The sequence below is a fragment of the Belonocnema kinseyi genome, chromosome 1 (assembly GCF_010883055.1).
Source record: "Belonocnema kinseyi isolate 2016_QV_RU_SX_M_011 chromosome 1, B_treatae_v1, whole genome shotgun sequence".
NCBI classification, from domain to species: Eukaryota; Metazoa; Arthropoda; class Insecta; order Hymenoptera; family Cynipidae; genus Belonocnema; species Belonocnema kinseyi.
Window position 1 is genome coordinate 97,900,447 of NC_046657.1, and position 13,708 is coordinate 97,914,154.

The following is a 13,708-nucleotide window of genomic DNA, read 5'->3' on the forward strand; positions in this document are numbered from 1 at the left end:
TATTAAACTCCTTAAACAAACGTACTACACTCATGACGCACAGTTGGAGAAAATGCACTTTTTTCATTCAAAAATGTCTAGAGCCTTCAAATTTCTTCCGATTTAGAATTTTTTGTTTTAAATTAACTCTACGTGGACCCCAGACGCTCTATTTTGCTTCTACAATGGAGCCCCCTTGAATCTAGGTGCTTTGGCCTCTAGTATCTTCCCAATCATTAGTGCTCGAGACGTCGGTGATTGGAAGTTGCTGACTTTTTTTTCTTTATAATGCAAGTAGCCTAGCGAAGTTGATTTTTCAAGACTGAATTCTTGATACATGTTTACCGATTGCAATTTTGTGCATATGAGAGAAATAATAAAAATATTTTTTCGTTTTCACTACCTGGATCTTTCTTGACTTCTTTCCCAGAAGTGCAAAAATGAATGGGGTGCGCATGGACCCCACGTGATCAACGTTTACACCAGGCACCGTGGACTCTACGCTAAGTTCGTGGCGCCGTAAAGTAAGCGAAGCGCCGCGTACAACAAGCAAGAGAACTAAAATTTCGTGCCTATGTGTTACTGAGTGTATATATGCATACGTGGGTTTTTTTTATTTTATCGTGAAATTAATGCTAAGTTAAATTTAAAGTGATTTTGAAAGAATTAATGCCAAATATGGCACAGACGACATACAGTATAATAAATTGAAGTAATTGTACCCATTTGGGAAGCCAAACTGCATGATTTGGCATTAATCAAACAATTGTGGAAGGTGTACATTAAAGCTGTTGCCGCAAAGCAGAAAAAGTACTTTACGAAGAACGAAATCACAACCAACAGACTCTCCTCATGTATTTTTCGAAGCAAGATACACACCCATGAGGATGATACCTTGCCAGAATTATACTTGTATTTTCATTAGGCTCAAGCCAATGTCTCTAGCTCTGACCGTGCTGTACCTGACGGCTCAGCTCAGCTCATGGACATAGGAAACATGGGACTAGGCATGCCATCCTAACTTGGTCGAGCGGGGTTGAATCCACGGGATGGGGGAAAATTCCATGAGTGAGGAGAGCCTTCATCTTACGGTGTGCCACTTGATTATGCGCACGAGCATTTTTGCCGACAAACTGTGCATGAAAATATAAACATGTGGGCGCTGCCATGTTTATCGCGGGACATCAAAAGATGGCGGAACTTCCCCCTCATTGCATAAACCCCGCAATTGCATGCCTAGTCACGTGTTACCTACATCCATGGCTCAGCTGATCCTTTGCGATAGTACCCCACTCACCAAACATTTCCCTCACTTTGCTGAGATTCGACATCAGAGCCATCTACAACAAGCAAGACAGCCACTTTCCTAGCTCATCATCTCGTCTATTCGAGTCGACGGTGCCTGGTTTACACCACGGAGTAATAATAACAAGACCGATCTCCGTACATACATTCTGACTGCGGAAACTACATTTATTGCGTTTAAACCAGCCCCATGTATCTCCCCCACTTTTCTGTTCTCTTAGCATCCGGAGGGGTATCATAGTTCAAATAAATCCAATAGATGGTACTCCGATCAGGTAAGCCTGTTTTTTGCATCTTTTGCATTGTTTTGTATTGGCAAAACCGGTAAATTTCCTATTAAAAGTGATTTATTTGAGAAAAATGTGTAAAATTGAAAGTTTGAATTATAAGAACTTGTAGCCGAGTAAATTATTTATTGTGTTGAGAGTTTTTTTAACTGATAGTGCATAATAATGGGATTAAAATGTGTAGCTCCGGGTTATACGTGTAGCTATACCAGCAATTCGGAGAAGTTTAATTTTTTTCTTGTGCCAAAAGATCCCAAAGAAATTAAACGGTGGCAACAGGCTATTCGCAGAGGTGACAGAAATAGGGACCCTGTAGTAAGGGATGCGCCATGTGGCAGCTGACTGGGGATTGGTCGAGTGAGAAGAGAGACACTTCTGTTCCATATCAAGATACTATACCAAAATTAACTACAGCGTTGCGCTTCGGTATGTGAATAGTGCTTGTTGACATCTTGATGTGGTTAGACAGTGCATTCTTACCCTAATAACTTCTACTAATCTTCTGGGTTCACGCTGCATACTTTAAATTGTTCAAATTTCCATTTTTTACGTGTTTTTCGGGTGTATAGGTTCATAATACTGTTCTTCTTTTTAATTCAACTTTTTTATTTCGTAAATATTACTATTTTCTATTTTTCAACTTCACAACTATTAATTACTTTGATTTTCCTAATCCGATTGAATACACGATTCAGGTCTATTATTTATTGGCGTTTGAATACCTCGCGCCTTCTACCGCTGACTCCAACTTCCATTCCATTTTCCCCCACCACATGGCCACATGGCGCGTCCCTTACTACAGGGTCCCTAGACAGAAATATAGTTTGTGAACAACACACTTTTGGGAAAGTGACATAATTTGGAAGGCAGAAGTTAAAGGCCCAGACGGAAGTGTAATGTCCACTGTATGTCAATTTCTTTTGTTATTATTATTTTGATTTTTATTGCGTTTAACTAAATTGTTTTGAACAATCTAACTCAATTATTAATAAAAAAAGATTCCGTAGGAAAGATCACACATATTTATAATAACTCATATGTAGTTAAAAATTCGTTTTAAAAATATTTTAGAGGTATACAAAAAAATGTTTATACTGATGAAAGAAAATCATTTATAACAAAACTCGTGGAATTTTAAACCAAACAGAAGAATTCTCAACTAAAATGATGAATTTTTAACCAAAAAGATGAATGTTAAATTAAAGGAGACATTTTCAAACAAATATTTAAATTTTAAACTAGAAAAAAAAATTTTAACAGACTATGAACTAGTTACATTTTTAGTTTAAAAAAAGTAACTTTCATCTTAACTGATGAATTTTCAACTAAAATGATGAATCATCAACTGGAATAGTTAAATTTTAAATAAAAATATGAGTCTTTAACTGAACAATGAATCTTCAACTGAAACAGTTAAACTTTCGAAAGCAACAAAATATTTTTTACTAAAATAAATCAATTGCGAATCAAAACTTAAATAATTAAGTTTCAAGTTGACAAAATCAATGTTGAGCCAAAAAGACGAATTTTAAACTAAAAAAACCATTCTTCAACCAAAAATTGAACAATTAAATTCTCTGTCAAAAAATTAAGGTTTAACCAAAAAATGAATTTTGAATAAAAATGATGAATCATCAATTTAAAAAATTAATTTTCAACAAACGAGTTTATTTTTTTACTAAGTAAATGTATGTGTACCTTAAAAGATGAATTTTTAAATAAAATAATGAATATTTCACTCATAAATACTTAAATTCTCAACCAAACAGAAGAATTTTTAAATAAGAAGATAAACTTCCAAAGAAAAAACTCATTTCCTACCAAAAAAGTCGATTTTTTAACAAAATACGCGAATTGATCACGGCATAAATAAATTTTTAATTTAAAAAGACGACTTTACATCCAAATTGTTGAATTTTGAACTAGAAAAGGTTAATTATTCACCCCAAATAGTTAAATTTTATACGGGAATATTAAAATTTTTAGATAAAAAATTGATTTTTGACAAACTAGTTACATTTTTAAAAAGAGATCAACTTTTAATAAAAATGATAAATCTTCCCACAAAGTTAATTTTTAACAAAAGTGTTCAGATTCTAACCGCAAGTAGTTGAATTTTCTTTAAAAAAAGGTAAATTCTAAAAGAAAAATGTGAAAAAATTTTATATTGTCATTTAGGAATATTTCCTTTTCGAAAGAATACTTCCACTCTAAAAACTACTTGAAGCACTCTCTTTTTTTAAACTTCGGAAGAAGGGAACAGGGATTTTTTAAACTCCTTTCTCCTGAATCTCAGTTTTATTTTTTTTTAAATTCCCCTTCTATCTCAAAAATTCCCTATCCCAAGCGAAATTTAATTTTTTTACTGAAATTCCCTGTCCTATAATAAAAACAATAATTATTTTCAAGCATATGCTCTGCAACTGTACAGAAAGTAAATTATAAACAAATTATATATAAATATGTATTTTTTAGAGAGTGGAAATGTATAGATGAATTTATAAAAGAGTATATTATAAGGCTAATGATAAATGTTTAAATTATTATTATTATTATTATTATTATTATTATTAGTCGCCTAATACATTAGGCGAATACATTGCAGTTAATTCACTCCCTTACATATTTATATCCTTGATTCTATATACTATATCACAAATTGTCCATCTTCCAAACTCATTCTTCCTCTCATTCACTCTGTCGCGCTCTCTCTCTGACCTCCCCCTCTGATACTTTTCTTGCTTTCTTTTCGCACTCTCTGGCAAATCGGCAGAGGACAGGGTTCGGTTTTCCCCTAAATGTTTCGATGACCAATTCTTCTAACTTCCGATCTCTCTTCCCGTCCTTCCATTTATCAACACCGTCAATCCATTTTTTATCAATTTTTCCATCTAGCCCTTGACAAACCCATATGTGCGTCAGGTTTTCTTCTACTTCTCCACAAATTCTACACTTAGTATCCTTGTATCCCTTATTTCCTGTCTTTCCTACGTTCCCACATCTTAACCTTGCCCATTGCTCCTTTTCCTCTGGACTTGTCCCTTTTTCATCCCAATAATTTTCTCTCCCTAAGCTGGTCTTCCATTTTCTGTATCCACTACGGTAATTTGAACTATCTATTTTCATCCAGTCCAACTGTATTTTCTGCTCTATTCTTCTTCCTACTTCCTTAATCATATTATCGTTAATCTCATTGACACGACTCCCTTCGAATACGCAATCCAGCTTCTCACCATCCCCTACAATTCTGCATGCTTTCTGTAACCCTTTACCCCATGCCGACGGATTACCATTCTTGATTCCCCTCATTTCTTCCTTTAGACATATTTTTGGCCATCTCTCCTCTCTCATTTCTAAAATTTCTACCATATATGTCGAAGCCCTCATTCTTGCTCCTATCTCTAGACTTAAACTGCCTGACTCCATTCTCCAAATGTACCCAGGAGTTGTCCTATCTATTCCCATTGCCATCTTGACTAACCTTCCCTGCATTTTCTCCAATTCTTCCCTTCTTTCCCACCCCCAAATTTCTACTCCGTATAGACCCTCCCCCCCCGCCTTAGCCAATGTATCCAGTATATACAATCTTTTCCCCAGACTATCGAGACCCGCCCTTTTCATCACCCCCCAAGCTGCGTTCTTGGCTGTTTGCGCTTTTCCAGCCATTTTTCTTATATCAGTTTTATAAGTCCCTCCAGTTGAAAACCAGAATCCCAAATATTTAAAGTTATCGACCACTTCTACTTCTTTTCCCTTAATTGTCCAATGTTCTCCCTTTTTTTCCTTCCCGCCTTCATAAAAATCATTATTTTAGTCTTCTTTACATTTATCTCTAGCTTATTTCTTTTTACATACTTTTTCAAGCTTCTAATCATTTCTGCTAAACCTTCTGCTGTGTCTGCCACTAATGCCAAATCATCCGCAAATTTCAACCTAAAAATGTTCTCATTTCCCATCACCGTCCCTCCTATATTTCTTTTTTCCCAATCCTCTTCGATGTTATTCACAAAAATGTTGAATAGGGTTGGACTGAGAGGACACCCTTGTCTAACCGCTCTTGTTGTAGAGAAACTCTGTTATTCCCTGACCAGTTATTACCTCATTAACCGTTTTCCCGCATATCTCCTCTAACATTCGTAACATTCGGCCTCTAATCCTAATTTTCTTCAGTTTTCCGATGAGAATATTTCTGTCTACTGTATCGAAAGCTTTCTGAAAGTCAACGAAAATCCCATACAGCTTTCCTCCTTCTCTCTTAAGTTTATTATTGATTGTAGAATTTAGCACGAATACGTGATCTCTTGTTGACCTTCCTTCCCTGAATCCCGCTTGGCTTTCTCTTATTAATCCCTTCTTTTCCAGCCAAGCCCTCAATCTTCTATGCATGATGGTTGTTAATAATTTATATCCTATATCTAATAGAGAAACTCCTATGTAATTTCCTGTATCCTCTTCTTCCCCTCCCTTATGCATGGGATATATTCTAGCTTTTCCCCACCCATTTCCAACTTTTCCTTCCTTCCAAAACCCATTTAGTATTTCGTGCATCTCTATTAACCAAATTGCCGGTAATCCTTTTATAAACTCTGTCGTCAATCCGTCTTCCCCTGCTGCTTTTCCCCTTTTCAAATTTTTTATTACTTTCGCTAATTCCTCCCTGGAGATATCCTCCTTTTTATTCCTCCTCATCCTTATCCAACTTCATTCTTTCTTCCTCCTGCGTTATTGTTGGCACCCCTCCCCCTCCCACTTGCGGTTTATCCTTCCCCTCTTCGATCTCTTCCTCGCCCACTCCTAGTAGTTTCTGAAAATGTTTTTTCCATTTCTTCTTCCCAATTTTCCCTCCCTTTCTCTTCCCTCTCTTTCTCGGTCTAAACTCACCTATTGCTTTTCAGAACTGCCCCATATTCCTACTGTCTCTAATTTTTGCCCATTTATTTTCCTTTTCTTCTTTTCTTTTCTTGGCAATAAGCTCCTTTAGGTTCTTACGTTCTTTCCACCATTTGTCTCTTTCTTTATGCCCTATCCACTTTATAAATTTCTTCAAAATCCCCCAAACCCGTTTCTTTAACTGCCCTATCTCATCTTCCGCCCTATTCCCTTTAGTGAAGGGACATCGAAACGAAAATATCGATATCGCGAATATCGATATATCGTGCACATCAATATCGATGTAAAAATAAATATCGATATTGGGCAGAAATATCGATATATCGTTGCAAAAATATCGACGTTCAAAACTCTTAGCTAATTTAATTATAAGCGATGAAAAATAACATTAAACATTTAAGTTAAGTACATTAATGTACTTAACTGAAAATTCCGTACAATAAGTATAGCCTTATGAAAAATTAACCAATAATGAAATGTAAGTATCTGTCGGAGGTGTTGACGCTGGACTGCATGAAAAGTTAGGTTAACTGTCATTATTTTAACCCCAAAATTTAAATATATTATTAATATATAGTATAATTTGTTCAAAATTGAAATTATATACAAGCTTCTACCGCAATAAAAAATCGAAGTTGGGACAAAACTTAAATAAAAAGAAAAAATTTGCAACGTCAGTTTGTTTGTACAGAGATAAAATTTATTATTTTTACAGTACAGGTTTTATTTTTTAAGGGAAAATGTTAGTCTATGACGTAAAAAAAGTCTGACATCGCACCATGCAATTTTTTCCCCCTGCTCATTTTCAAATTAAATAATATTGTGTGTTGAAACTTTAGGAAATTGAAGAAAATATATTAGCCGATCGCTGTTTGGCCCTTTGCGTTTTTATTTTTCACTGATAATCGGTTATTTATCAATTCTGCATGTGAACCGTCTGTCGTCTGAGTCTGAATAAATTGTACTGGCAATAAAAAACAATAATTGAAACATATATGCAAAAAATTTCCAGATGATATATTTTTTTCATTTACAAAAAAATGTATTGCTTACCTTTAAATAGTACAAGAACTTTTCGGACTTGTCATGAAAAAAGAGGATAACGTTTTTCTCTCTCCGCAATTCCTGATGCACGGTTTATTTGCCCAGCTACAAACAGAATAAAAATTATCTTTTATCATGTGTAATAATTGAAAAAATAGGATCTATAAAGATCGACACTTCTAAAAAATAATTAAAGTTATGTGCTACTCAAGAATTTAAATGTCGTTTTAAAATTACAGGCCTCGGACTCACTTTACAGATCCAAAATAGTGTAAATAGTGTACATTTCAGTTCAAAATAGTGTAAAAATAGTGTCACACATTTTTTTAAGTATAAAAATGAACTTCAATGTTTCCTTGAAATATTTTTCCTAGTCTATAAAGATTAAAATTCCTTTTTATTTATCGCAGACTTCAACTCCAACGTCAACTGTTTGGTTAAAGATTAATTTCTTTTGGTTTAAAATTAACTTTTTTGTTTAAAATTCACATTTTTGGGTTAAAAATTCAAATGTTTCATAGGAGATTCGTATTTCCTGCTCGAAAATTAGAGGGTTTAGTAGAAAATTAAAGTATTTGGTTGAAAATTTATATATATATATATATATATATGTATTGTTGAAAATTTGTCTTTTTTCGTAGAAAATTAGTTTTCTGAATTGGAAAATTATTTAATTAAAACGTCGTTTCTTCCTTGACTAAACTATTTTTTGATGAAAATTTGACTATTTTGTTGAACATTTATCTTCTTGTTTGATAATGTATCTCTTTCTGTAAAAATTTCATTTGTTTGTTTGTTAAAATTACGATTTTATAGTTAAAAATTGATGTTTTGGTTAAGAAATGAATTTTTTATCGAAAATTCATATTTTTTAATTAATAATTAAACTGTTTTGTAAAAAATTCTCATTTTCGGCCCGAAAAGTAAACGATTTGAAAGAAAATGGAACTATTTGGTAGATAATTGATGCCTTTTGTTGAAACTCGTATGTTTTGGAAGAAAATTCATTTTTCGATTAAAAATGCAATTATCTGTTTGAAAATTAATCTGTTTAAAATTCATATTTTTAGGTTAGAACTACAACTCCTTGGTTGAAATTTGAACTTCTTTCTTAAAAGTTCTTTTTTTTTTGTTAACATTTTCTATTTCAATTAAAATTATTGTTTTTTTTCAGGTAAAATAATTTTTTTTAACTGAAAATTCAACTGATCGATTGTAAAATAATTTTTTGTTGGAAAATTCATATTGCCGGGTTTAAAGCTCAAATGCTTTATAGAAAAACTGTCTTTTTGACTTGAAAATTTCACAATTACAAAATTCAACTATTTGATAGAGAATTAAATTGTTTTCAATTTTGGTAAAATTTGTTTAGCTCAAAAATTCAACTATTCAGTAAAAAATTTTAGAACAAAAAATATAGACTAAAAAATAATCAAATAAAATTTCGACTAACATCACATCCATTGGTCAAAATATTTAGTTAAAAGTGTATGTAATTTGTTAAAAAATTGTCATTCTTAGTAAAAATTCAAATATTTAGTTCCAAATTCATGGGTTTTATTAAGGGTTCATCTTTTTTGGCAAAACATAAATCTTTTTAATTGAAAATTGAACTATGAGGTGAAAAATATATATGTATTTGGTTTAGAATTTGTAATTATAGCCAATTAGTAAAGAATTAAAAAAAAACTATTTTTAAGAAAAATTGAATAAATAGTGGCATTGGCAGACAATTATGAGAAAATAGTATCTTTAGTGTAACTTTGTTCAAAATAGTTGTAAAATAGTGTAACTGTTCAAAAAAAGTGTAAAATAGTGTAAATAATGTAGTGAGTCCGAGCCCAGAAATTAGAGTAATATGAAAGTAATAAGTTTTTCTGAAATATGTATAACCTACAGGAAAATGTAATTTAGTGATAAACAGATTCTATAATAGAGAGAAAAGATTTTATAGAGAATAAAAATCATTACTGTCAATCGAGCCCAATCTTCTCCGCCAGGAATCATTTTCATGCAGAATTCTGAAGCATCTTCAACTTTTATGTTTATAACCATTCAGCTGAGCTTAGGAATAGTTGCTTGCGGAGCCTTTCTCCGGATAACCGGTTTCTCCTAGCAGTCATGTTCTCTCCTGCCTTCGAGAAAAGCCTTTCAGAGGGAACAGAAGTAGCCATAATGGTGATGTATCTTAAATCAATTGATGTGAGTGTGGGGTATGAACTTTTATTATCCACCCACCACTTTAATGGGTCCGTTTTGAGTGAGATAACTGGATTTCGGAGAAATAGACTGAGTTCAGGTGGCAATTCGTCTGTTATATCCGATTTCCTTCGTTGGTCCCGCTCAGGCAATTTGTGGTGTCTCGACCAAATTGATACTTCCGGACTGTTTTTCTTTCCTGTAATAAAAATTTTAAGGACCATTACTATTGTCAAAGAATTAACACTATTTTAGCATAATATAATAGCTTTAAAAATATTACCCGCAAAAATCTCACTAGATTCATCAGATTCAGAACCATTTAGAGCAGAGGCTTGCACCTTCCTGTCAAACGGAGTTTTCACAATAGCAATAGCTCGCGCACATCGCGAGTGGTCTTTGAAATCAATTTTCTTGAAGCGTGAATCCAAAAGAGTTGCTACTGCAAAATGTTTCACTTCTTTCATCCGACCAAAACGCAGTTTAATTTCATCTAGCATTTTAGTTTTGAGGTTATTTGCTAGGTTACTTTTTGTTTTTATTGTACTTAGCTCTTCCCTTAAACCATTTATTGTCGGGATCACCTTACTGATAGTAACATACTTCTCTGCTGATCACTCACGCGTAATTTCTTCTAGTGGCTTCAAAATTTTTGAAACTTCTATCAGTTCTTCGATCTCTTTTGGAGTAACCATGGGAGGTGGATCAGGATGGTTGTACATCACCTCAAAGACGACACCACGTCTTTCAATAAACCTGACGATCATGCAGAAAGTTGAATTCCACCTAGTCTTCACGTCTTGTTTCAATTTGAGTGAAGAGCCGGCCTTCAGTTCGTAACTTGCCTTGTTTGAGTGCTTGAACCAAGTGACAATATTCCTTACTTTTTGAATTAAATCTGGTAAACCTGTTACGCCTTCTATGGAGTTTTGTGCAATCAAATTGATTTTGTGCGCAGCGCACCCTATGTGGCCTTCAACGTCAAGAAAATCTTTAACAGCTTTAACGACATTTGAAGCGTTGTCGGTTACAATTGCAGATAACTGGTCTTTTCTGATGCTCCAGTCTGCACAAACTTCTTGAATCTTTTCTGTGATATTAGCAGATGTGTGAGACTTAGGAAATTCGTAGCAACCTAGTATTACGGTGGCCATCTTTGAGCCATCTAAGAAATGGGCCGTGATTCCAAGAAAACTCGTTGTATTTAGAGTGTCAGTCCACAAATCTGTCGTTAAAGTTATGTCTGCTACACCTTTCAATTTTTCTTTGTAAATATCCGAAATTTCATCGTATTTCTTATCAAGGTAATTCGCAAAAGTTGTTTTGCTTGGCATTCTATAATTATGTTAATTTATGTTTTCTTCTATTCTTTCGCAATTATAACTCTTATTGTGAATTCCACTGGGGCCAAGGACAGGGTCATCGGAAGCACTGAGCTGGCTATATGTAGATGCCTTTACTTCTGGTTCTCCTTTGAATTTTTTGTTCAACACTATCTGATTTACTTTCAGAATTGCTTCGCTTTTTTTCTTCCATTTTTTCTTTTTTCGGTGACAAGACAGAAGGGTGCGCATGTTTTAAGTGATTCATCATATTTGAGGTATTTCCAGAAGTTTTTACAACCTTGTCACAATATTTGCACATTGCCGTGTCGTTATTGATCGTTACAAAGTGCTTCCACACTTTGCTTGTCTTTGGAGCCATGATGATCGGATAACTCTGCAAAAGCAAAAAACGATTTAAATCGGATAATTTTTTAAAGTAGAAACTATCGAAAAAGAGAAATTTTGAATGTAAGAAGTTCTTTAACGTCCGACAGATCAATATTTATAAAAGGAAGGCGAAAGAACAAAAAAATTGTGATTTGAAAACCTTTAACTCTCTCAGACAATTTTATTAGAATTGAAAATTTCAACGTTGCGAGAATACACCGTTCTCTCCTCAGGGGTATAGTTTTGTAATAGAATTGGATTCTTAGTCATGAGTAAGTAAAATCTAATAATAAGGTGAGTTGTAAAAATCCATCACTTTTGGAGTGTATCTTGTGTTATTTTTGTACACTTTTATGAACTCAGGATAGTTTCATAGTTGTATAAAAAAGTGTTATTCATAAAAATTCCTGAGATTTGAAAAATTAAGAGTGGTCAAATTTTTTTGAACTCCAAAAGTCAATACTCAAAAGAGTTACACCAATTTTTGGAAAAGTTTTAAAACTGATCTTAAGAGTGGAAGGTTTATTAAATAAACCACAGAAGGAACATTACTTTGTAAGAGCAGAAGCAAAACGCGTCCTGCTCTAATAAAATAATGTTTCTTGCGTGGTTTATTTATTAAACCTTTCACTTTTAAGACCAGTTTTTAAATTTCTTTAGAAATTGGTTTAACTTTTTTAAATATTGACTTTTTGGATTGAAAAAATGTGACCACTCTTAACTTTTCATATCAGAGGAATTTTTATAAATAACACTTTTTTATACAACTATGAAACTATTCTAAGTTCACAATAGTTTACAAAAATAACACAAAACACACTCCAAAAGTGATGGATTTTTACGACTCACCTTTCATATTAGTTTTCACTTACTCATTACTAGAAATCCAATTCTCTTCAAAAACCATACCCCTGAAGAGGAGAACACTGTGTTCTCAAAACGTTGGGGTTTTAAATTCTAATAAAATTGTCTTACAGAGTTGGAGGTTTTTAAACAACAATTTTTTGTGTTCTTCCAACTTCTTTTTATAAAAAAGAAAAAATGTATATTTTTGGTTCGGGAACTCAAATAACTTTAAAACAGTTTTGCGAAATTTTCAATATTATCCATGTTATTAACAATGAAAAATTATGGAAATTTCTTCAAGATTTTTTGGCTTGGTAGTTATTGGTCCTAAGGAAAATATTATGTGCCAAAGTTACGTAGAAAACATTGAATTTTAATGAAATTTCAGTAATCAGGAAAACTGTAATATAATTTTAGTATTCAACTTTGAAGAAAGAATCATTTTCTTGAGAAACTCACATATTTTATACGAACCTCTCTAATATGGTCAAAAAATACAAAATATGTTTTATTTTTTATATCTTCGAATGTAACATTTGATCTAAATGTTTGCGTCGTTATAATTTTTTAAATACTTAGACTGGGTGATATTATGTGTAATCGATGAATAAATATCCTCGAAAAAAAGTTTCGTTATATTATGCGTGAGTCCCGAACATTCCAGAATTAAATGGAAATAGGCAGTTTCAGTTTAAGAGGGTAGGAATTCAAGCAGATGATGTATACAGGCTCTAAGGAAACGGGTGATGAGCAAAGTTTAGTAAATATAGATGAATACAATAGCTTACCTCAGATTGAAAATTGCAAGAAAATTGATTTCTTTTTACTTTTTTTCGACGAGTCACGATTGACGATGATTGGCTAACGTCTTAGACTTAAAAGGACTCAGAGTTAGAAGTTAATGCCCCTACAGGTTAATTAAACAGACAATGGAAAAAATGAGAAATATCGATATCGAGAGGAAAATATCGATATGCAACATCGAATATCGGTTGTACGCAGTGCCGGATCATGGGGAGGGCTTGGTGGTGCTGAAGCACCGGGCCCCACGCTAGTGGGAGCCCCCTTCTCCCCAAGAAAAACATATAATATACAGTAAAATAACCCGCTTATAAACAAAAATAATAAAGTCCTAAAAAAAATTTTAGTAAAATTTTTTCAATTAAATTTTTGAATTTTTTTATCATGAACTAATTTTAAATGAAAGTAAAATGTTAAGTCCAGCCGCCTTAAAGGGGCCCCAACGTTATTTTAGCTCCGGGCCCCGAAAGGTCTTAATCCGCCCATGGTTGTACGATATCGATATTAAATATTGATATATCGTAAAGAAAATATCGATATTTCGATATCGATGTCCCTTCACTAATTCCCTTCCTTTTTTTCTCTACCTGAATTATTGTTCCCAACTCTGTATTTTTTCGTCATTCCTAACATCTCAGATGCTTT

General features: G+C 33.2%; 2 protein-coding genes across 2 annotated transcripts; both read right to left on the reverse strand.

The window, feature by feature from the left end:
- Positions 1–5,618: 5,618 nt before the first annotated feature.
- Positions 5,619–6,260, reverse strand: LOC117178983. The gene has a single exon (XM_033370584.1). It carries the CDS (start codon positions 6,258–6,260, stop codon positions 5,619–5,621), a length of 642 nt encoding a protein of 213 aa, XP_033226475.1.
- A 976-nt stretch (positions 6,261–7,236) lies between these two features.
- On the reverse strand, positions 7,237–11,038 carry LOC117178990 (zinc finger BED domain-containing protein 1-like). Its single transcript, XM_033370595.1, has 5 exons — positions 10,327–11,038; positions 9,988–10,197; positions 9,477–9,903; positions 7,515–7,610; positions 7,237–7,425 (listed from the first exon to the last, which is right to left on the reverse strand). Exons 1-3 carry the CDS (start codon positions 11,036–11,038, stop codon positions 9,551–9,553), a joined length of 1,275 nt encoding a protein of 424 aa, XP_033226486.1. The 3' UTR covers positions 7,237–7,425; positions 7,515–7,610; positions 9,477–9,550.
- Positions 11,039–13,708: the final 2,670 nt, after the last annotated feature.